Below are 24,689 nucleotides of genomic sequence, written 5' to 3'. Positions count from 1 at the left end.
TACAGAATTATAAACCTGCAATGCAAAAGTAAAGGAAGAGTTCCTGGGGAAAATCTGAGGCTTTTGAACATTTGCCAGAGTACTTGAAATTTTCTGGCTCCCAAGAGAGAACAAGAAGCAATTTGTTTTTCTGGCACCAAAAGCCTGCTAAACCTTTGCATACTGGGAAGAAGTTATGCTTCCTGGCTTTCCCTTCCTTTTAATATCAGGGGGAATTAAAAAAAAAGCTCCACAACCAGGAAAAACCAAAAAAAAACCCAAAAAAACCCAAACCTTCAACTCTTGACAATACCTGCCACTCCATTTGCTTTTAATCACTATAATTTAATTCCTGTGGCAGAAAGTGATCATACTGCTGTTCAGTTGAACTTGGAACATAGTAATCAAATTAGAAACAAAAAAACTTGTGTTGTTTCCATCATACTTCACACCACAAATTATTTGAAGTAGTAGTAAAACACATCTGCTTAAAAGAAAAGTAAACTTACAATGTGAAATTTTGTATGACTGAAGGTTCCGTAAGGTCCATAAACAAATTTAAGACTCAGTATAAATAGTGAAATCAACAATTTAATCCTGAGTAATTGCACAAGTTTCACCATATTTTGTGCTTCTTTCTGAAGAGTCAATAATGTTAGCAGGGGAAGAGTTTTCAGCCACGTGCACTTTACCATACACATTTTGAGCAGTTTTCAGCCTTTTCCTGTCTGTAGATGACAAAATTTTTCCATGGAGCTGCACATTTTTACCTACTAGCTGTTGCCTTTTTAACTTTCTTTTTGTTCTTTAAGGGATCTTTCACAAGCTTACTACAAGCCCACAGGGATCCAGCTGAACACAGGTATACCTCATCATCCAGAAACAGACCTTTAAAAGATTTCTACTAAAAACATGTTGTTCACATACACTATGTGAACAACACCACTGATTTTACATGCTCTGCTAGACAGTATGTAAACCCTCAAGAGAGGGTTACACAGTTAAGCTTCAGCCTGACCCTGTATCTCATGAGTGGAGTTCATGGGAATTTCACTGCAACTGTAGAGAACAAGTACACATTACAACCAAATTAAGGTTTTAAATAAATTAATTTTTTTTAATCTCATGCTTCAGTTTGTGTTTTGTTTATTCATTGGGTTGAGTTTTTTTAATACATGGAAATATGACTCAGATGTTTCTCTTACCAGAGGTTTCCCCGTCAGACCCTCCAAAAGGTCCAAAAGCTTCCTTCCATCTTTAAGATCTGTGAACATGTCTTTCACTGGGGCCTTTCCACTCTGCAGAAGAAAAGAGGTACAATAAAAACAATGTTTTAGCAGAACTTCCCTGAAAATAGATACTTTTTCCTTTGTATCTTTCAATTAATTCTTAACTGGCACTAAAAGTAGTAAATGAAAGCTAGGGGACTGCTACAGCAATCAAGAAGGAACCCTTCCCTTATTAAGTGTTATTTTCCTTCCTCCCTACCACTGTGGTTCTGTGCATCAGCAGCCTTGTACTAAGGAACCAAATCAGTGCATCCTGGCTCAGATTAGGGTGGATGCATGAACATGCAAAGATGGCAAAGAAAGAAAACTTGGCAAGCTTGAGGAGTCATTTGAGAAGGAATGCTTTGGTTTGGCTGCATCTAAAGGAAGAAGAAACTGAGGCTTTTCAGAAAGCTATTGGGACAAGTTCTCTCAGATTTAAAAAAAAAAAATAGGACAAAAAATTACTTGGAATTGAACTCTGTGTAAGAAGATGCCACTGTTCTACAAAGACCAGTAGATCAAAAGGTATAACATTTATTGAAACAAATTAATCACTTTCTCTACCATGGAAAAGCATAATGTGAAACCCAGAGCTACTCTAAATCATAAATTTCTAATTTTTGCTTTCTTTGGGAGTGAAGGGACTCAGTACAAAAATTGTGGCAGATGAGAGTGGAATCATGTTAACCTTTTCCATGCTTCCTCTTTATCTTATTTCTTCTTGGACCATAACAAAGTTACTGTGGGAAAGTTCTACAGGGCAGGGGGAGAAGACACAGCCAGCCAGCAACTAAGTGCATTTGCCTCGTAATATTCACTTGCTGGCTGCCAAGAAATCAATTAAAATACTGCTTTCAGTGTCCCTTTCAAGTGCCAATTTGAGGAGAAGAAAAATATTTTCTAAGTACCACAAAAAGCTCCAATACTGCCTTTTCCTGTCACTTTGACATTTTAACATTGCTCTTCAGAAAGAAGGCCATCAAAGACCCACCTTACATGACATAAATTAGCTGGCATATATCTCTCCTGTCTTCACTTATCTCCTCCTGCTCTACAGTTGCTGGTAATTGCCAAATACTGGCTAACAAATGAGAAAAAGAGAACTGAACAGCTCAATGAACCCTGTTTTTTGGCAAGTGTCTGGTTTTCCCCAAAATTTATATAGGTTTTTAGGCGCCCCATTTAGTTAGATTTGATACTACAAAAACTACCAACACAAAAAAAAAAGGTCAGAGTTGAACAGCCACAAAGAAATATTTCGTTTCCTTTACAAAAACGTAACTAAACATAACAATTTCAACCAGCTAAACATTAAGTATGACCTTTCTCTCAGAGCACATACTTTTCACAGATGATTCAAATGCTTCACAGCTGCATAGCAACTTAACCAAACTTTTAAAGCATGCTGGAGCCTACCACAGGACAACTGGCTGGAGAGACGAGGAGAGACCAATGGCTGTTGTCTATCTGGACTTCAACAAATCTATTGATACTGTCTCCCATCATATCCCACACAGGCAATCTCAGGTGTGTGAACTGGACAAGTGAAAGGTGAGGTGGATTGAGAACCAGCTGAATGGCAACTCCCAGAAGGTCACTATAATTGGCACAGGGTCTAATTGGAGGCCTGTCACTAGTGATGTCCCCAAAGGTTCAATAGCGGGTCCAGTATTGTTTAACTTCTTCATCAATGACTTGGATGGAGGGACAGATGCCTCCTCAGCAAGTTCATAGATGACACAAAGCTGGGAGGAGTAGCCAATACCCGAGAGAGCCATGCAGCCACTCAGAGGGACCTCGACAGGCTGGAGAGATGAGCAGAGGGGAGCTGTGTGAAATTCAACAATGGCAAATGTGGGGTCCTGAACCTAGGGAGGAATAATCTCATGAACTGGTACAGGCTTGGGCTGATCTGCTGGGATGCAGCTCTGTGGAGAAGGACCTGGGAGTCCTGGTGGACAACAAGACGTCCATGAGCCAGTAGTGTGCCCACGTTGCTAAGGAGGCCAATGGTATCCTGCGGACATTGGGAAGAACACTGCCAGGAGGTCAAGGGAGGTGATCCTGTCTCTCTACTAGTCTCTAATGAGGCCACATCTCACTAAGCATGTGTGAGACTTACAAGTGCTGTGTCCAGTTCTTGGCTCCTCAATACCAGAGAGATGTGGAGCTCCTGGAGTAGCTCCAGCGAAGGGCAACAAAGTTGAAAGAGGCTGGAGCACCTCTTACACAGAAAGTCTTAGGGAGCTGGGCCTGTTCAGCCTCCAAAAGAGGCAACTGAGATATGATCAGTGTCTGTAGGTACCTGAAGGGAATGTCCCAAGAGGATGGAGCCAAGCTCTTCTCAGTGGAGCAACAGGACAAGAGGCAACAGGCAGAAACTGACAGAAGTTTCACCTGAACATAAGGAATACCTTCCTTGTGCAGGTGACTGCACAACAGAACAGATTAACCAGAAAGGTTGTGGAATTTCTCCCACTGGAGATATTCAAAAAAACATCTGGATGCAATCCTGATTAACACACTCCAGGGCTCCCTGCCTGAGCAGGGAGGCCAGACTAGATGATCTCTAGTGGTCCCTTCCAACCTTAACCATTCTGTGATTTTATGAGCCAGAGAACAGGATCACAGAAATGGAGATGCAGAGAAGCCTCTTCTACAGTTTATGGTGTAATACAGGAGGAGATCAGTCACAGAGCAATCAACCCCAGATGCCAGTAAAATTTAGTTTACATTTGGTTTGGATCACCATACTGAAGACAGCAAAAATAGGTTGCTAAGGGCACAAATAAATTGTTCATATGACCTGAAAAGCAAGCAGCAGGAGCTAACAGAGGTCTCTGGATACAGCAGCAGTTGTCTCTGGATGCAGTAACAGTCAAACACTCACAGTAAAAGCAAAAAACTAAAAAAATTAAACCACAAAAAAAAAAAAAAAAAAAGAAAAAAAAAAACACACCAAAAAAAACAACCACAAACTTCTTATTCATTGAAGTGTGGGCCTCTCCAGAGCAGAGGGGGAGAATCACTTAGCACATATTGCTTTCTCACGTCCAGTTTTTCATCCACCAAGTCCTTCTCCACAGGGTTGCTCCTAATGTATTAATCTCCCAGTCTGTACAGATACTGGGGAGGGCCATGATGCAGGTGAAGGCCAGGACCACGCACCTGGCCTTGCCAAACTTCACAAGATTCACTTCTCTAGGCTCAAGTCTTTCTGGGTGACCTCCATTCCCACTTGCAAATCAACTGCACTTGCTCAGTGTGGTGTCATCTGCAAACCTGCGAGGGCATACTCAAACCTACTGCACATCATTGGTGATATTGAACTCTTCAGATTACATTATGGAACCCTGACGGACAGCACTTATTTCTGATCTCCATTTGGACATTGAGCACTTGACTGCAAATCTTCAGATGCAGTTGCCTAGGCAATTCCTCATTTATTTAACAGTCCATTCATCAAACCCCTATCTCCAATTTACTGACAAATGATGTTGTAGGAGACACCAAAGGCCCTACAGAAGGAAAGCCTTTACAATTATACAAATAATTATAACTATATATAATTAGAACAGCACACACATATATAACACCAAAACTGAGACTATTATAGCCATATTTCAATTAATTTGTTGCCTTAGGTCCAGAAGTTAAAAAAGATTTGGATCTACTGAAAAAGCAGAAAGATACCTCATCTAATACAATGCAACAAGAATATTGAGAGGATACAGTGCTCTTTCTTTGCTTCCATCCCCTCACTTCACATGCATGAAAACAAGCAGAATGACTTCCTGCTTTCAGTCATTCATTTCAACAGGTCATGGTATGTTCCAGCCCTACGCAATGCACCTGCTGTGATGTAGAAATAATATAGCTCTGCTTTCTTAGGAGAATGACTTTTCCATTTTGATGGCCATCAGAGCACCATGTTTTGCTGTCAGTTCAAAGAGTCAACAGAAGAATATTAAATTATTTCTGCACACTAAGCTACTCATTCCTGGTTTTTTACAAGTACCGACTATACTCAAAACAGACAATGCAATATACAAAGCCTCTGTATTTAGTGAAGTCTAGCAAATATTCTCTGAGGGAAAGAAGTCAGCTCACAGGATATACTTTCCCACATGCAAGGTGACTCAAGTTTGCTAAGAAAGGGTTGCAGCACCCACTCCACCAACCCTATCACCACCTCCACAGAAGCACACCCACCAGGAAAGCTGGAAACCTCTTCTTCAGTTTCCCACGCCCACCTGAATCCCATGCACACACCTGGTGGCAGCTGCCACCCAGGCAGCCTCAGCTGTCCCATCAGGGCACGAAGCCAGCCCTAAAAGTCAACTGATGTCCCAATGGAGCAGAGACTGCACAGGCACTGCATCCTGCTCTGCTCACACTGCCTCCTCCCACTCATGCATTTTCCTCATACCTGAATGCACATTTCCATGCAGGATCTGCTATGTGAACAATACAGTCTGCAGTCAGAAACATCAGTGCTCTGTCCTCCAGTGCAGCTGGATACTGGACTACTTTCTTGGGATGCAGCTCAACAGCAACCCACCGTGCTTCAGGAAGTCTTCTACTTTCTTTATGCAAACATAACAGCTACAGATCCCAGCTTCCGACAGCCACGACTCAAAGTTTATTAAACATAGAAGGGTACAGGAAAATAATTTCTTTAAATGGCAGCCCCAAGTGATAGTCCCATACCTTTATTTCCCAAGAGATGACATGGAAAGCTCTGGGCCAAAGCTGACAAAGCAGCTATGCATGCCCTCTTGTGCCAGGTACGAGCCAGCCCTGAGCCAGGACAGGCTGCTGCCAACACCCTCTCTTTGTGATAAAACCCACGCAGAGCCCCATCACCTCACAAGAAGTGCCCACCTCTGAGCCTACTGGGGCAGGCTGCTGTGGCAGTGCAAGGGCAATCTGAGAGCTGCACTACATGGCCTCTAAGGCTGGACCTCTACTTCTAGTCCAGGGGCCATGAGCACACTTGAGCCCTGGCTCTGACCCAGCAGTCTGACTACCTTCAGGGCACCCGTTCCATGCAGACTGCTCTGGGGTGAAGCAGGCGGCCCTGAGACCAGCTGGGCAGGCTGGTGTGCTGCTGCAAGAGCCTGGGCTCTGGGGGAGGACAGAAGGTAAGGCACGGGGCTCTGCAGCTTGCTTCCTTCACCATACCTACCCACATCCATACTGCTCACTCCTAACACCCAGAAAATAATCTGGCCTTCTGAAAAGTTAAGTCTGTAGCCACAGATACACACACAAATAAATACACAATCTGCAGTATGCAAAAAGCACATTTCTCTCTCTGTCGAGTCTTGTCTGGCATACAGTATGCAAAGGCAATCTAAATTTCTCTTTTTCAGAACTAAAATTTTACTCACTTTCTAAACACTTAAAGACTACACAAGTACAAAGAAGTTCAGCCCCTGCCAACATCCTGTAAGGAGAAGCAGTCCATCACTGAGCATAATGGATCAAGAAATTTAAGTATTTGTCTTATAAGAAAGAGTGACAGAGAAAAACCATAACGAGCCCTTCACAAGGGCAAATGGCTAGTCACGGTTGTGTTGGTAAGTACTTAAAGAGCAGCTTACATTGTGCTAAGCACTGTACAAATACGAGGCAGCTAATGGGTCCTTTCTCAAAGACAAAACAGAGTCCAGCTTACACTACAAAGACAGCATAAAGGACAGGCTGGGACACACTTGTACCAGAAGATCTGTGCCGGTTCAGGGCGTAAAGAATTCACATCCCACTCACTGAACACTTTTACCAGTTAACAGAAGGTAGTTTTTCTCAGCTTTGCTTATGTTTGCCACAAGAGCGGAAAAAAACAAACCAAAAAAAATCCTGGCAGAAATCTCTTTCCCTCAGCCTGTTCAAGCAAACCCAGCAGAGCTGTACAAACAGTTATGGTAACAGACACAAGGGCTTGATAAAACAGACAAAATAACATAATTAACAGACTTAGAGGCAGTTTTGGTTCCTCAATGCTTTAAATTAGCACTGATAGCAGGAAAGGAGTTGATTCACTTAACTGGGCTGGTGTAAGGGAAAGAGGAAGAGGAAAAAGGAAAGTGAAAGGGAGGCAGAGAAAGGAAAATAAAAAAATAAAAGCTAGAGACTGTACACAAGCTGTGGGCTAGGCTTGCTTGTGTTCTCATGAAGTTTGCATGGTGACATTTGTTATGCACCACTAGGCACATACACAAGGATCAGAACCATATCCAATCCATCACATTACATTTATTCCAACAAACATTTTGGTGCCAGCCTTTGTGTGAATACAAGGGAAGGAAGAGACAAAGAACTTTTGCTAGTTATCCACAGCAGAAACCACTTTTTCTGTTGATTTACCTCATGAGGAAGCAGCAGTTTATTAATGATCTCTGAGGTGGACACCAGATGCTACCATACATACACAAGACCAGGCATCTCAGGCATCTCAGGCATCACTTTCCAGCAAGACACCAGCACTGTTTGGGAAGGAGATAGCACAGGCAGTGTTCTCCTCACACCAGCTGCCCTGTTATGCCCCTTTGGCCATCTTTCAAGTCCCTCTACCTGGATCAGGTTTAAGACGGTGACTCACACTTCCTTGCGTGCATCTAGAATTACTCACAACGACGGGTCATCCAGGCCAGCCAACATGACTGTGCAGAAATCATTCCTTCTCTTTGCCAGAAAGCATTCCCAGGAAGTGGATGAAGATATAAACAAAATCCAGAACAGATTGTTTTTAAGTCATCCAATGCTGCTGACAGTCGAAAGCCCAGCCATCAACACTTACAGTTTGTTCTACTAAAGCCACCACAGCTACAAGGCAGTGATCATTCTTGAGTATGTTCTACAGTAGAACATTCTTAATTGCCCCTTTATTACCAATGGGGAGCTGTATCAAACTGAACCAAGTTAGAGAAAAAAAGGGAGTCACAAATTCTCAGTAGGATGAAACCTTTTTTCAAACACCAGCTATTATTTATCATTATATCATGACTATTTAAGTTCTTTATTTTTGAACATGAAATTATATGCAAAGGCAATCATTAAAGAAGTTTAAATGTTTACCTAGTTGTTTAACTAGAAACACAAAATTTTCTCATATCAATTATCTGTAGAGGACAATTTACCTTTAAAGCTAAATTTACCTAAGTGCTTTAAATCAATAATTATTGAAGCTACATTATTAAACCTAACTTTTTTAATTAATGAACACCAAAGAGATTGGAAAATAAGAGATAAGCCACCTCTCTTTCACATCCTCCTCAGTGATATTGATTCAGACCTTGTAATCACAACATTAAAACCAGGATGAAAGGTCGTCTCAGTTTCAGTTAATGCACACTGGCTGTCATCAGGAAAATAACGCATTTCATAAAACCATACAAATGACCTTCACCACTAAGGGAATGCAGCAGACAAGTTCCAGCTGCTCAGAGCAGGGCTGGGAAAAGCCCTGGTTGCCATTTACATTATCTGCCACTTCAGGAACACCAAAACAACCTGAAAAGACATAGAAAGCAATACATACTGATTTTACATCAGATTCTTTTATCCTCAAATGTTACTTTTATGAAGCTAAGAGTCATTTTAATTAATTCTTTTTAACCAATATATGACAATTTTTAACATCTAATAAGACGCTCAATATGTATGTCAAAGTAGTAGCAGAACAGTAAAGACCCATTTCCTTTGAGAAGGAGCAAGTATTGGAGAGGTTGAGCTCTTAAATGACAGCACGAACCATTCATAATGTTCAAGTACATTCCCAGGGAACTCATAGTAATCAGTTTAAACTCAAACAACACAAAAGCAAGAACTACACTTTATCATGACCAAGACCAAGTAAAAAACATGTCAAGTGCTGCTACATCATAAGGCCAGCACATGGGAACTCAATGTGGGAAACTAATCAGAAAGCAAAAAGGTCATTGCATAAAGTAAACAACCATGTCAACAAATAATCTTGCCAGATTCTAATTCAAGACCATAGACAATGTTTACAGAAGTATTTTTATTAAAATGTGGTACTTTTTTCCATTCTCCTTCCACTAACATGAAGGAGTTACAGGACATCATACACAAATACTAGCTATACTGTGACAGATATATTTTCACTGAGTATACTCTACTCCATCCTGAATATTTCCATCTATGTTGTGGCATCTCAACATAACATTACTACCAAAACTATGATTTCAAATACCAAGTAAAGCAAATAAAAAGTTATGATCATAAGAGGAAGACAGCTTATAGACTAAATTATTTTTAACTACTGGTGCTCAACAATAAAATAGTTACAAGCAACTAAATAGCTATTTAAAACCCCAGACTAACAGGGGGTGGCAGGGGGAAGTAATACTCATCACTGAGATATGCTGGAAATTTTGATTCTACTAGATGACAGACATGAGTTTAAGAAGCAGCAAAGCTGAAAAGCTAAAGATAGTTCAATTCACCTAATACCTAAAATACTCGACTGACAACATGACCGAAGGAGGGAAGATCTATCAGTGCAAATAGCACAGCAAGGCATCAGTAACTCTGCAGGTCTTTCTCTCTCCAGTGTATTTATTAATGCATTCACATAAGCCTATGTTACAATAACATGTTTAATGTAACAGTACTAACCCTCAGCTTGCAATTAAGTCTCATTACATAACAGTACCAGCAGGAGCAGCTGGGACCCTACTTACCACTGCCAGTTATTTCTCTTGTAAGACTGAAAGGTAATCTTTTTATTTAGTTTTCCAAGCCACATAACTGCAATCGCACCCTTAAAAAAATTTACAAATTCCTGATAACCAGGTTGACTATTCTCTATTCTAATAGGTAAAGGAACAGATTTGCTTTGGTGCCTCTACCAGATTCAGCTCTACAAACCCTCCAACAACTGGGATGACAACGAAGCCCAAGAATCAGACCCAAACCCAGAGCATTTACCAAGTCAGCAATACTTACAGCCCATATGACTATACCAAGCTTTCAAGTCCACGAAGGCAGATGCTGCTCACACCTTATTCTTAGAGCAGAAAGCAGCAAAAATTGAAAGGAAGGCAGAAAACTGACAATTTTTCGCTATGGCTATATCTGGGAGGGATCACAAACTGCTACATATTATTGCTTTTATGCTAGAAAGTAGTCATCCTTACCATAACTCGCAACCTATTAGAGAAGAAAAATTTACTTTCATGCTTCTTGGCTAATATACCTGCTAGGCCTAGAAAGGCTTATTTGGTCTTCTCACAAAAAGAGTGAGAATAAAGCAGACTAAAAAGTGACATTTTTAAGGCCGGCTCATGCAAATGCTAATTCTTTCCCACCCAGATTATTCCTCTTTTCTAACAAGGCTGTTGCTTTTTAAGCTTTGGCTGTCTTTGAGTGAAGTTACATTTTACAGTTGAATTCAGCATTGAAAAATATCAGAAGCAATTAGACTGTAGCTTATTTCACCAGTCATCAAGTATTTCCTTGCTTGCACCACAAAAGCTGCACTGCAAATAGGACTAGACTCCATCTTAGGTGATGTCACCTTGGACAGACAAAATTGCCTAATCAATCTTTTTGATCTCTTCTCTTGCATGACTAATACACTGAACTCCATAATTCTCCTTCCCCCCCACAAAAACACTTCTGAAATGTCTTTGACCTCAGGTATCTTGGGTCATGTGAAATTAATTATCATGAATAGCTATAATTTTGCCTTTAAAAAGATTTATCACAGTTGCTAAGGGTCAGCAATGGAGGTGCAAAATGTCTTCAGAAGTACAGGACCTGACATTTACCACTATGACAAAACAACCCTTAGAGGAAAGAAAATTAAGGAGCAGAAATGGAGGAAAACATCTATTCAGCACACCACTCAAAAAAGCTAAAAGAAGACTTTGCAGTTACCAAATGCATTAGTGCCCGGTATAATGAGGAATTAACTGTTTCAATTTTAAGATGCATACGAGGCCACAACTCTCCAAAGCACTCCAAGAACAACTCATCAGTTCTCCTACTGACCTGTCTACTCTCATCTTCTCTTGCTATCCTTCCAGGGGAGGGGACACATCAGAGCCCAGGAGAGGAAATGCACAGGAGCCCCACACTGAGCACTTGCCTTCTCAAAGGCTAACTTGGAGCTCAGCCCTGAAAGATGCATTCTGCTCTCAAGCTGCACCTCCTCCTCTTCTTTACTCTAACCCTAAAGTCAAACTTATTTTTGGAAGACCACAGAGTAGGAAAAAAGAGCTTAAGATGCTGTAAAAGTGTGTGATGTCTGGTTTTATTCACATGGCAGATCCTGGCCTGGCTCCAAGCCCTGTCAGTGCTGGCCAGTGCAGATGTCAGGGCACTAGCACAAGACCTGGAGGTGCAGAATCACAAATACATGCAGCAGGAACACTGCAAATGCACAAGTAAGACTATATAAGGCTTCTGTACATATAAAAAAAAAAGAAATTGAGCTTGCATTGGAAAGCAATGGGAACACATGATGGAAAGGAAAGAGGGGCCCAGCACTCAGGCATGCAAGGGCTTTGAATGCAGGTCCTGACACCTTGGAACAATGCCCCAGCTGACTCCATTCAACACCCTGCCATATCCAAGACTTATAACTGATGGGCAGGGAAATCTAGTGTCATTTTCACTGAATACCACAAATCTGAGCTTTTCTGCTCTTTTTGCAGAGCACAACCTTCCTAGCAATAAAGCTTTTTTTCCCATCCCTGTGGGAAAATTTCCCAAACTCATTGAAGAAACAAGTTTTTGGTAAAAAGACACTGCTTCAGTTTGCCAATGCTGGATCTGTAAGCTTCCTCTAGTGAGTGACAGCACTAAGTTCTGACAGGCTGTGACAGACCCGACTCCATGGGTCTAAATTAAGTTAGGGAATCATGTTTCTTGTGCTGACTCGGTGTTCCACCTGCCAAGCTCAGGAAGAGCAGAGGAGGAGAGGAACCAATCTGAAAGCAAACTTGGAAAAGTACCACCTTGGAAAATGAGAAAACTAAAGCCAGCAAAGACTGAATCCTGCAAGAAGGTGAAGGGAGGCCAAGATTAGTACTGCTGAGACAAAGGGAGATGCAAAAATAGGACTGACCACACAAGCATCAAATCCTGTAAAGGCAGGAGAGGGGAACTGAAGGGCAGATGGAGCAGATCTGGAGTTTAAAAAGAAAAACTGGGTCTTGATGGGAAAAAAAGTATGGTGACAAAGGCAAAAGTGGATATGAAACAGGCAGGGCAGCCAAACTCCAGATTGTGAGGATTTGCCAGGCAGGCAAGGCTTCTGACATGAGAGGGTGTAATTGTAAGTGAGGGGAAAAATACAAACAAACATACCAACCAAAAACAGGGTCAGAGAGTAGGAGTAAAGAAAGAAAATGGGGCAGAAAGAATTGTACTTGCAGGGTTCTAAAGTGGGACACAAGACTCCTGAATTCCTTAACATGCCTATCAAGTTTCTAGAAACCTTCTGGAGTTGCAAGTGTGAGTATCCAACTACTTTGCTCTGTAATTATAAGCTGAAGCATCAGAGATCTGCAAGATGCAGTTAAAACTCCCAGGCCTGCTGATAAAACATCTAAGTAGATAAAGACTGAAGCTATTCAGATATTTGGACAAACTAAAGTTGATTACAAAACCTTTGTTCACTTTCTCTTTACCTGTGTGAAACAAATAACACTGGGGTATTAGAGCACTACATTATCCTCCAGACTCGAATTCAAGCTCCACTGTTAGCTAGAAGCTCCCCTGTAACTCATCAGAATCATTTAAAACACAATTTTACATGCAATTACTAACTGTGTGCCAGATTAAGAGACTTCCTTAGATCACTAAAGCCAGTCCTTGCCGACACAAGCATAATCATCTTCAAGTCCCTTTTCTATGCTGATCAAGCTCCATTTGAAAACCAACTAGATATTTTGGATGATTTGATTGAGTTTGCAGAAGAGATGAACCCTCTGAATTCTGTCACAAGGATCAAGAGCTCTGTTTTATATCAAGAAATGCCAAAGAAATGTTAAATCCTCTGTGACAATTTAGCTAAAGTCTCAGATTGGGCACTCAAAATTAGTAGCCAGTTCTAGTGTTTACCTTTATTTGCAGTGCCTAAAAACTACTGTGACAAGGTAGAACTTCTGCACTGCAGAAAGGTGTTCTGAAAGTAACACACTGGTAAGTATTAATGAAGATTAATATAGAAAGGGATAAAAGGATAGAACACAATCCTGCATTGTGTAAAGAACATATATCAGCTATCCATACAACTAGATGCTTTAATTGGTAAGGCTATACCACAGGAAAACAGCTAAATCAGACTCTCAAAATTAGACTGGACAAACAATGGAAAAAATACAGTAAGTAAAAACATCACATGGCTTTATAAACATATGCTGAAATGCTCTGCCTCAGTATTTATTTGATCATAAACTACCCTATTGTTTAAAGCTGGGTAACAGACTATTTCTCTAACAATTTTTATTCTGTTTAATTTTAACAAAATATCCTTACTACACAGCCATCATAGGCTTGTAAGCTGTAGTGTGTACAGCTCTCCCAAGGTATGTCTAAGAGAGCACTAAGTCTCCGCTAAGTACATTTATTGACCTTACAGCGATCCACTTTAAATGCTTGTGCCTTGATTTCAAACAACACACACAAATAAAAGGCATCATTCTAGCAGAGTTTAAACCAAGAGCGCAAAACCAAGGTACTGTACTGGGAACTACACCAAGAACTCTTATCTCACCCATCAGGGTACTGAAGCAGGCACCTCACAGCACACTTGAGGTACCTGAAGTGTTTTACTCACTTAACTATTCTTTGATGAGAGAAGGGAAAGATGGCTCTCTCTCTAGATCCTTTGTAAAACCCTATTGAATTGACCTAAATCAAACTCAGCATTATGCAATTTTACAATTTTTGTATGCTAAGCTAGTTTATAAAGGCTCAGATTACTTCTTATTTGCCCAAATGAAGGGCAAGTACAATATATTAACATGGAAGAACAAGTCAAATTTTTTGAATGAAATTTGCAATTCCACACAAAATACCTAAGTTACCATTTTGTTTTCTGCAATGTAAGTCAGATTACATTTAACTGACCTCTAAAATCTCTCTACCCTACTAAGCAGCTAAATCAATCTAGTTGACAGGAAAGGAATTTTAAACAATCCAAACTAATTGGTACATAAAAAAACTTTGGCACAACAGGACTGAAATCAGTCCCTTTCTATTTTTAAGGTACAGTTGAAACTAGACTTTCTCACATGAGGTGATTTCTACTTAACACCATCATTTTCCTTGCAATTTGAACATGCCAGTCTTAATAAATCTGTGTCTTGTCATGCCAAAAGAGCCACACTCAAGTTTGAATTGGACAAGCAGCAGTTGGGAGTATGTCCTTTCATAGGAGTCTCTTTAATCATTAGCAAGGCTTTCATGGCTTCAGGTGTTTAATGGGCCATGAAGTTACAGAGTTACAAAGCTACAGTTACTTCAAATCCTGTGAGTATCTGACCATACCCTGTGCCTGGGAAATCCAGGAGCTTAGCAGGATCTATCTGATTACACAGTATAGAAGGAAAGACACTGTCTAAGATATACCCACGTGACAACAAGCAGAAGGAAAACAACTTTACCTTCTTCAATACAATGCCTACAGCACTCACAGGTGAGTCACCTGGCATATTCTCAGTATGACTGTCATTCATTCTCAGTATCACTGTCATTTTCCTGTTTATGCCATCTCTGTGCCAGCTACATGACTACAGTCAGTCCTTTTTTTCTCACCACATTTTGTTTCCTTACATGATCCTGCCCTGCCCAATGCTCCTCCTGCAGAACGACCACTCCTCTGAGCAGCAGTCAAAAGCTGAGTGTAGAGCAACCAGTTACCCACACACACTCCTCTAAAGACTAAACTAGCCAAGAATGCATTGGATGAAGAGTGCGGGATATCAGCTTTCAACCAAAACAAACCCAAGCCAAAATGATTCAACCAAGGCCACAAGCCTTGCATTGCCCAGTGTCCTGTTGCACAGGAAGGAAAGGAAGGTAAAAATTCCTTACATTACTGATCAAGAACTTCAGAAGGGCAGCACTCCAGAAGCAGCTACTCATTGCTAAAGCACTGCTGCAGCTTTATTTTAAAAAAACCAAAAAACAACACCACCAAACCACACACACCTCCTTCCTTTATATTTATATCTGCTTTCAGGATTTCACACACATGCCACTTTTCAATAAGAGCATGCAAAAGAGTAGTTATCCCGTTTGCAGCACCACGCTAGGCGGAAAAAACCATGAGTTTACTCTGATAATATTACAGGTTCTTTCACACATTCAAACTATGAAGCAGGAAAACTTTCCACAGACGCTTATGTTTCTGGGCAAAGTGTCATTTTTCCCTATCAGCAGAACAGTGTAAAAAGCAGGCTTTAAATAGCATTCCAAAGCAAACGTCACTTCCTTTATCATCCCAAACCATTAAAGATCCCAATAAGTTTCAAGCCAGTAAAGAGAATTAAAATGAGAGCTGTACAGCATGAGAGCTGAGGAAAATTCAAAATGAGCAAGCAATTATATAAAATTTCAGTCAAGGCTCGAGTAGCAACACCAGGTGGCTTCAACTAGAGGTTCGCAGAGCGAGTAAAGCTGACTCAGCAGTGGAGGAAACACAGTGATGAAGGCTTAAAATCTGCTGCAATGCACTCTGAAAACTGCACATAGAAATGAACTAAACCAAAACTTAACAGACATGCTCATGCAAATAAAGATTCTATTTGTTAATATATCAGAATAGTTCATTTTTTCTTTAAATACAGTATCAAATGTTTATGTGCACAAGGAAATTGAGGGAACACTACACTATCTGTTTTCACTACACACTGACATTTTACTAGGAGTATTCAACAAGAATAAGAGCAAAATATATTTAATCAATTATTCTAAACAGTGAACCAAAACAAAATAAAGTAGTACATCCAAACCAACATTACCTTGGAAAATCGAGCATTTATCCATTTCGTAAACGTTTTTTTCTGTACATCATTGTGTTCATCTGGAGAGAGAGAATTAGAAAACAAGGAGTGAAATTGCATTCTTGTTAATCCTAGATTGTTCAATAGAAGTCACATTAAATACTGTCCTGAGAAGTGGGAGAACTTTTTGCCTTATCTGTCAATAAAGCTGTAAAACCATCCACAACACTTTAGTACTCGCAGAGGCACACAAATGTTCTGCCTTTGCTAGTAACCACAGCAGCTCCCTCCTTTGCATTAGAATCAGCATCACAGCACCTCCCAAGCGGGTTTCTGATGCATAAAATTCACAAGCTTCCCATCTGGTGAAAAACAACCTACGAAACCATGGGCTTTTAATTAACAGACTTTGTCAACACCTTTTTGCCTGAATGCATTACTCCAAAAGGTGCTGAGGCCCTTACTCAAGCTTCTGATGCAGATAATAGCCTCTGAGACAAAGCTACTGGGACAACCCTTGAAACACAGGCAGCCTTACGCACCCTGCTTTTGCACCTGGGTTCAGAGGCGTGTTAGTGATCAGTCACAGACAAGTTCAGCTAAGGTGTGGGAAGGGCTCAGCAGCCCTTCCCTTCAGATGTCCTGCTGGTGTGACACCAAAGTGCCACCACCTAGGGTCTGCAAGACAGCCAGAAGGACACAGCAGGACAAGGAAGAAGGGCAGGCAAGTCTGTAGGTCAGAGCAGAGGGAGGAGCAGTGGCCTCCAGCTGGGCAGAGGGAAGGCAGCTTCCCAGGATGCCTAAGGAAGCCATTTAGGAATCACCTGCAATTTTACAGAGCCTGTCCCACTAAACCAGAGTGAGTCACCTCCAGCACAGGACAGACACTCCTGCCTCTATCACAGGACCCATCTTGGGTAAATTGCACTGAGCACTGCTAAAGGTGAGCCTGTGCTTCACCACATGTACTTAAATGACAGTGAAATAACTGCTGACAACCAGACTAGGCAAGGGAGGTTCACCCAGAACAGACTTCCAGGTATGCTTGCTGCAAACAAGAAAACACATACATGTAGCCTGTCAAAGGTTTCAACCTCCAAATCCCTGCACAAGTCACAGCCAGGGCAGTCAGAGCCTTACACCAGGCAAACTGCTGGACAGCTGCAGCCCAGATCAGGACTCTCCAAGAGCTCTTCAAGACACCACCACCTTCTTGGCAGACCAATCTTGAGATGCCCTTCAGGCAACCACAACACACCGCTGTCTGGAACGCTCTCTTGCAGAACCTCTTGGTGGCAGCTGGCATCAATTTTCCGAGAATCTATTCCACAAAGCAGCAAACCACAATGGTTTTCAGACTAACTGTCCCTGCACTCGGAATGAAGCCATAGAAAAAGCCTGATTGCAACTCAAATTTTCTACTTCACACAATCATGAAAATTTATGCATTCTGAAGCAATATCAGATTATGATTAAAGCACCACTTACAAGATCATATACCTCAGCAGCAATTGAGACAATAAGGTTTCATCTATAAAATCCAGATATTAAAAAAATAAATTTAAAAAATCACAGAATACAACCAGAAGATTTCTTACATAGAAAACCTCAACATTTCTCATTTCTGGCCAAACATGGAAGCTGACACTATCCACGTATTTACATCTAATATATCTAGCCAAAAAAACTGTTACACACAGAAACCAACAACCTGGTATGTCTCACCTAACAGCAAGGAATAGTGGCTACAGCTCAGTCCAGATACAAGAAGTCACATTGCTAAGAAATAAAGTGTCATGATAGTTGAAAAACTTAAACTGTATGAAATTGTTCATTTAAATTAAAACCTTAGTTCTGGGCTTCTTTTAGGCTACAGCTGAAAAACCTGCTTAGGACACAAACATGCATGTCAGCCAGGAGCCATTGTTTCACCCTTCCATACCTTTCCTCTTTGGCAGCTAAAGCTGATCCAACAGACCCCACTCTTGAGTCACACCTCAAGCTCAACTGAACATCAAAGACAGCCCAATGACTGAAAAGATTTTTCTGAGCAAGCTTCAAGATAGATGTAGCATTTGCACAGCATGCCATACTCAGAATGCTGGAACTCAAGGTGTTGTTTCAGTGTATAATTACCTAAGACACCTTGTTAACTCTGTCTTTTACCCTCAGTGGCCTACAGTTCCTTACCATCAAAGACGGATAGAACCAAGTAACTTCCTGGTAGATCCTAAGTATCCATCTCACAGGAGTCTGGCAGACAAGATGAAATTAAAAAAAAAAAAAAATTTAAATATATTGAATCCATTTTTCCCCTACAAGTCTATTTTCTTTTTTTTCCTTTTAAGACACAGGAATGGACCAGATTGGTCCAACTGCCACTGCTGGAGCAAGGTTTTCCATTAGCTTTAACTGCAAATACTATTTGTATTGAACAAAGTGAGATTTAAACACCATTCATTAACCACTCTGCCCCTTTTTGTGCCAACACCCCCATCTACACCCCTATGTACCATGATACTTTCCTATGATGCTATCTGCCTTTTTCCTTCCTTTAGTATCTGTGAGAATGAAGAGTAACACCACAGTTCAAAGTATCACATTCTTTTAACATTATTACTCCTTAGCATGATAAAGGCAAAGAACAGAGAGGCCAAAAACAGTCATATAACTGTGTAAGAGACCAAAAACAAAAGTTATGAAAAGGGTCCTGCATTTATAAATCCTGTGCAGTAGGGGCTCTACACACCCCACTCTTGGAGGGTTCAGCCTCTTCCCGAGGACATGCATGTCAGGAGGTGACAGCTCTTCTCAGCATTCCCAGCTTCAGCCTGCCAGGACCCCCTCAGTAGGCCTTGCCCCTACAGCTGCTCCCCAACACCACAATCCAGTTTGTGGCAGTACTCCTGCTAGGTGTGCTGCAGTAGCACACACATCACTTATTAAAACTCCAGCCCCTTTTCTCTTTTTTCAAAGAAAGGGTTTTCTAGGAAGGGGAAGGAAAAACATCCACCAAAACCCACATCTTTAATAATCACAAACTACTTAGTCTTGATAAAAGAATTGGTGAATGAAAGAACAGGAATGTATGTACCCCTACTATCCCCTAAGGAGCAGTGCATCCTTTCTATTTCTTAAGCAAGGAATAAGAACCCCCACAAGTCCCATCTTCCTAAAACATCCTGGTCAGTTATAAAATCCACAGACAACCCTTGCCAGTCAGACTCTACTCTTATGTTTGCTTTATAAAAGCCTCTGAAACTAAGATTTTTGTAACTGGCTATTACAGCTACAGCCTTGTCAAGCTTTCTCCTATAAATCCATGAAAGAAAAAAAAAAAAAAAAAGAAACTGAAATGCTGGTGTTTGGATAGCAACATTGACAAGTTATTTTATCCCTCAAAGTAATTTTCTATAGATTCCTACAAATTTGTAAGGCTAACCCCCAGAGGCTGACATTATGATTTGGATAACAAATTAGCCACATTCAGTAAATAAACAATATCACCATTCAGCAAAGCACACGGCAATCCAGCCAGTCAACTTCTCACACAAGACATTAAAAATGTCAGCAAGTTACAGCCCAGTGAGAAACAAATTCACCAAGTTGCTAAAACATTTGTTTCCTTTCACACTGCTGCAGCCTGACAATAAAAGCCAAGGACTGACTCAGGGCCAAATTCTGCTTCATTACCTACTGACTGTTTCCTCTCTCTGCCTGCCCTCCAGTCACTTAATGGACTAATAATGGACAATGTCAGAACAGTTTGTTCCTTTAAGAGGAAATAAAAACAAACCTAAACACGCACACACACACACAAAATTAAACTCTTGTGATGACAAAAGAGAGAAGAGAAGCTTCCTATCCCGGATGCCTGCTTCTGTTACACAAGATGATGTATGTCCACCCAACTGGGGTGTGCTTGGAACAACTGGCTCCTGTGATCAGATGCCCAGGCTGTGTCCTGGCACTCAGTCGCCCCCCGCAGCCGCTTCTGTACCCTTACACACCTCCTCCACCCACAACACTGTCCTTTAACTTCATTTGGGGAACCTTGAAAACACAGTTCAAGTCCAATCTATTACCTCGCGAATATCATGTTGGAGAGCAAAAAGGAATCTAAATTATCTAAAAATAGAGGTAAAAACAAAAGCCTCACTGGATTGTGGTTTGTCCTCTACTCAACCTCTGTTTCATGCTGAAAGAGAGCTTTCTTATTTCCCCAAAACACATTACATGCTTGCATGACAGAACTGCATCATTTAGCTTTTGAAAGACAGAAGTTATCACACCCAAAACAGCTGGCAGAACAGCACTAAAATGAAAATGCCCTGGAGAAGCATAGACTTGATTGGCAAATAAAGTACAGAAATTGCCCAACCACTCCAGCACACATTACCAAGGGTCATCTCACATTTGAAGACTTAAATTTGCCTTCACCACCTCGTTATTTAGGTTCTCAGCAAAGGAATTTAGAAATAAAAGAAAGAATTAGCCTGTGGGTTTCAATTAAGACACTTGGAATGTAACGAAGTTAGAAACATCCCTTTGCCTAAGCCTTTAGGCAATGGGGAGTATCTATCGTAGATACCGCCCCTCCCAAGACTTGCACACCTATGAAACCCTGACAACAGTAACAAAAAGAGGCATGAGGTTTGTATTCCTGGACAGAAAAAGCCTTTTGAGAGCAACTACCTTTCTGTTAAACTCCGACGACATATAGCAAAAGACACAAAATAAGCATCTAAAATTTGAGCACGGAAACCAGTACCGTTTTTATCCCTGTTAGCAAGGAGCAAAAAGCCAAGCCATGAAGCACCAGTTTGTGACCACCAAGCTCAAAGAAGAACCCCTGAGCTCATTGTGAGTACTGGCTCCTGACTTTATCAACACAGAATAATCTTTTTATCAGCAGGTTTCGGGTTGGGCCTTTTTTTAAGGACTGAGGGGAAAGGGGGAAGGTAAGATGTTTAGGTTTTTAAAGGAACAAAAAGCAAAAGTTGAGACTGTACTGCATATTCTCTCTTCTCTTGCATAACCAGGGTAGAAAAAAATAGCTCCAGCAACACATAATTTGCTTGTAAACTTTCACCTTTGTGCTGCAATTTTAATTTCTGCAATCAGTGGTATGCACAAAGCTTTCCCTCATTGCTTTTCCTTCTCTCTCCAAACTTCAGCAGTTGGGCAGAACTAGAGAAATATTAATAGTGTATCTAAAAAAAAAAAGAAAGTAACAACAGTTTCCAAATTGTCAAATTGTAAGTTTTCTTTAGTGATCAAACTATGGAATACAAGCATTAGCCAAAAAAAAAAAAAAAAAAAAGCAAGAAGTGAAGTCATGCACCTCTCAGTACCTGCTGTTCTGCTGTTTCCCAACAGCAGACACCACCAAAAACAAGACACCATAGACAAGAAATGAGGACCACCCTCTGGTTCTCACCAAAGTGTACTGCAAATTTCAGCTAAATTGTGTTTACTTCACAACAAAAAATCCCCCAGCAACTGATAACCTAGAGGAAGGCATCTTCACAGCTGAAGGAACATTAAAATAGCTGTTTCCATACCTCCCAACAAAAGCAACCTAACACGCCACGCTGTGGTCTCAGCACATTGGAATGATGATTAAAAGGGAGGTATAGATAACCAAGCTCTCAGGAGACACAAATAATGCTCAGCCCACGCTAGTCAGCCAGTGACCCTGCTGTTTTCAGGGGATGACAGTGCAAACCCAAGAGCTGTAAGCAGTGTCTCAAGGTTGCTCCAGAATTGCAGGCAGTACACAAGGCTGCTCCAGTGGGTCACCAGAGCCAGAAACCCCACATGTCACTGCAACAGCTTGCAACAGGTCCCTAACACCGGGTCAAACCAAGCAGCTTCAGCTCCCACTGCAAGACAGCCCTGTGAAGCTTTCACATACAATACAAATACATTTGAGCACATATTTCACAAACTGCCCAGCACATGGAAAGAGGAAAGAAAGGCAGATAATTCCTGCCCAAAATCTACCAAAGAAGATGTTTCTAAGCAACAAACAGGAAGGGACTTAAAGGAAAAAAAACTAAAGTAAATGTATGAACACAAATAAAATCACAAACTAGATTTATTACAGCTGGTTTTGTTATGAGCACAGATTAGGTCTTTGAATTTCTAAGTGGTTATAAAGAAAATGGAATCTACAAGTTGGTGTTAGCCATCTGCTCCTTTTTCTCTGCCCAAATTAGAACTGTTATTAGGCCCTCTTGCACTTGTGGAGGTGATTCACAGGATATAAGGTCAGAGGGATCGCTGTGCTCAACTAGCTTAATCTTCTGCATAACAGAAGAGCCATCCCCACAAAAAAGCCCCTCCGCATGCCAAAAATGAAGTAGAGACAACAGATGTCAGAGACCCTGCACAGGCACAAGTAAACAAGATTGCTTGGACAGAGAAGGAAGCCAAGCCATAAACTGTATATATGCAAGTAGCTCTCTTCTAGTTATGGCAGAGTTTCAAACCAGGCAGACATCACAAACAACCTTGTTTGAACATCTTCAGGAAACAATGTTCACAGTACAAAAGACAATGTTATTTTGATCTCAGTGACAGGCAGGTAAAGATAGTAGCACTGAAAAGTTATTCACAACACTAAATTTTTCTGCCACTCATAATTCCAGCATCTCTTCTATCCCAACTCTTTCAGTCAGAAGTTTTCCTATTTTTCTTTTCCAACAACCTAATTTAATTTAGGCTGCAACCCTAAAATCTCATCACTCCCTATTTTTTCACTCCAAATATTAAAGCCCTTCCTGATCCACCCCCTCAGAGCTGCCTCTCTTTTACCCAAGTTCCTAGAGTGTATCATCACTCCTTTCTAAAACTCTCTAGGTCAACAGCTAATTACGAACAAAGCCAATTCCTGAGATTTAAATACTAATACCTAGCTCCCACATATAACTACATGCTCCAGTTTCCTAAACTGAAGACTAAGAACGCTTGGCCTCCCACATATCAGTGGATGCCCCATTAGTGCCAGCTGCTGGCGTCTTCTCTGGCCTCTCACACCATCCCAGCACACAGGCACAGGCTACACGTGGTTGGGTATGCCCCAGGTTGTCCTTCACATGCACATGCTGACTGGCATATTTGACTGGTATGTTCACACAGCCTCTAGCTGCTTACTTAGCTTTATAACACACAATTAGGTTTATGAATACTGGATTAAACCTCCACTAGTTACTACAAGTTGAACTAGTTGTGCAGGGAAAAAAAAAGACAGGAAGACAAGTCTAATAAGAGCATCCCACTTTCTTTGTGAAAATCGATTTAATCAACAGATTTCAAAAAACTGTATGCTGTTAACATTTTCAAAATTACACAAGTGCTATTCAGATGTTTCTGAAAGGAAGTTAACTAAGCATCTCTGGATACAGACCGTGTAGGACCCACTTAAGTGGCAGCAGTGTGCAGACTACAGTTATTTAAAAAGAAATAGGATTTATAACCCCATGGAATTTAAGTCTTTCCTAGCAGTCTGGTGTAGAAGACAATCACAACACCTTGAGTAGTTGAGTTATGCAAAGGGAAGGTGTTAGCTTTCTGCGTTTGATTGCTTCAAACATCTGACAGTATTTAGAAATCCAGCCTTAAGACAAAACAAACAAAAAAAAAAAGCATATGTGTCCTAAGGGGGTGGGGGGGGGGGAGGAACCACTTGATTTCATAGTTGTATTTCATCTATGGAAGGTAATAAAAAAATAAACTTTCCAATTATAATTAACTCAGAAATTAAGAAAAAAAGTAAAGAAGTGTCCTTACAAAGTCTTAACACACTATCACTTGGAATAAGATTTGTAGACCAAAAACAAAGAGCATGTATAGTTTATACATCCAGTGGAATTCTGTGACTCTTATAATCACTGTAATACCAATGTAAGCTTTCTGGCAATTTCATGTGGATGTCTCAGGGATTAAGCAAGCTTTCACCTCTATGAATCCACTGCTTTTTGCATTGTTCCCAGAAAGTCCAGTAAAATTTTGAGTGAAGAGTTTTTGTAGAAAGTACAATATGGTAGAGGCCAGGAGGCACCTTTGGAGATCATTTGTCTAATCCAACTCCCCAGACAAAGCAGGCTGCCCAGGGCCATGTCCAGCCAGATTTTTAACATCTGCAGTGACAGAGACTTTGCAACCTCTCTGAAAAACCCAAAACAGGGTTTTAACAAAAAAATGAATTTTCCTGTGTTTCAGTTTGATCCCCCTTCCCTCTTATCCTTTCAGTGGCCTCAGAATAACCTAACAGCCTTCTTTACACCATCCTTTCAGATATTTATAAACTTCAGTAGCATCCCTTGGATTCTGATCCTTTTCTTCTGGCTGAACAGTCCCAGCTATCTGTCTTTCCCCACAGGAGAAATGTTCCAGTCCCTTCACCATCATCATAGCCCTCACTCCAGTACGTTCTTCATCTCTCCTGTAA

The 24,689-nt window shown here is 40.9% G+C and overlaps 1 protein-coding gene across 2 annotated transcripts in view; it reads right to left on the bottom strand.

Annotated features, from left to right (window-relative positions):
- Positions 1-24,689, bottom strand: part of LOC121354809 (utrophin-like) — an 86,168-nt gene that overhangs the window by 12,267 nt on the left and 49,212 nt on the right. For both annotated transcript variants that reach the window (XM_041469725.1, XM_041469724.1), the window contains 2 exons: positions 16,253-16,314; positions 1,185-1,277 (listed from right to left, as the gene is read on the bottom strand). In XM_041469725.1, coding sequence (XP_041325659.1) covers positions 1,185-1,277; positions 16,253-16,314 — 155 coding nt within the window. The remainder of the gene's footprint in view (positions 1-1,184; positions 1,278-16,252; positions 16,315-24,689) is intronic.

This window comes from Pyrgilauda ruficollis, unplaced genomic scaffold (assembly GCF_017590135.1).
Source record: "Pyrgilauda ruficollis isolate IOZ18807 unplaced genomic scaffold, ASM1759013v1 scaffold24, whole genome shotgun sequence".
NCBI classification, from domain to species: Eukaryota; Metazoa; Chordata; class Aves; order Passeriformes; family Passeridae; genus Pyrgilauda; species Pyrgilauda ruficollis.
Note: the sequence above shows the minus strand (reverse complement) of the source record. Positions and strands in the feature narration are given on the sequence as shown.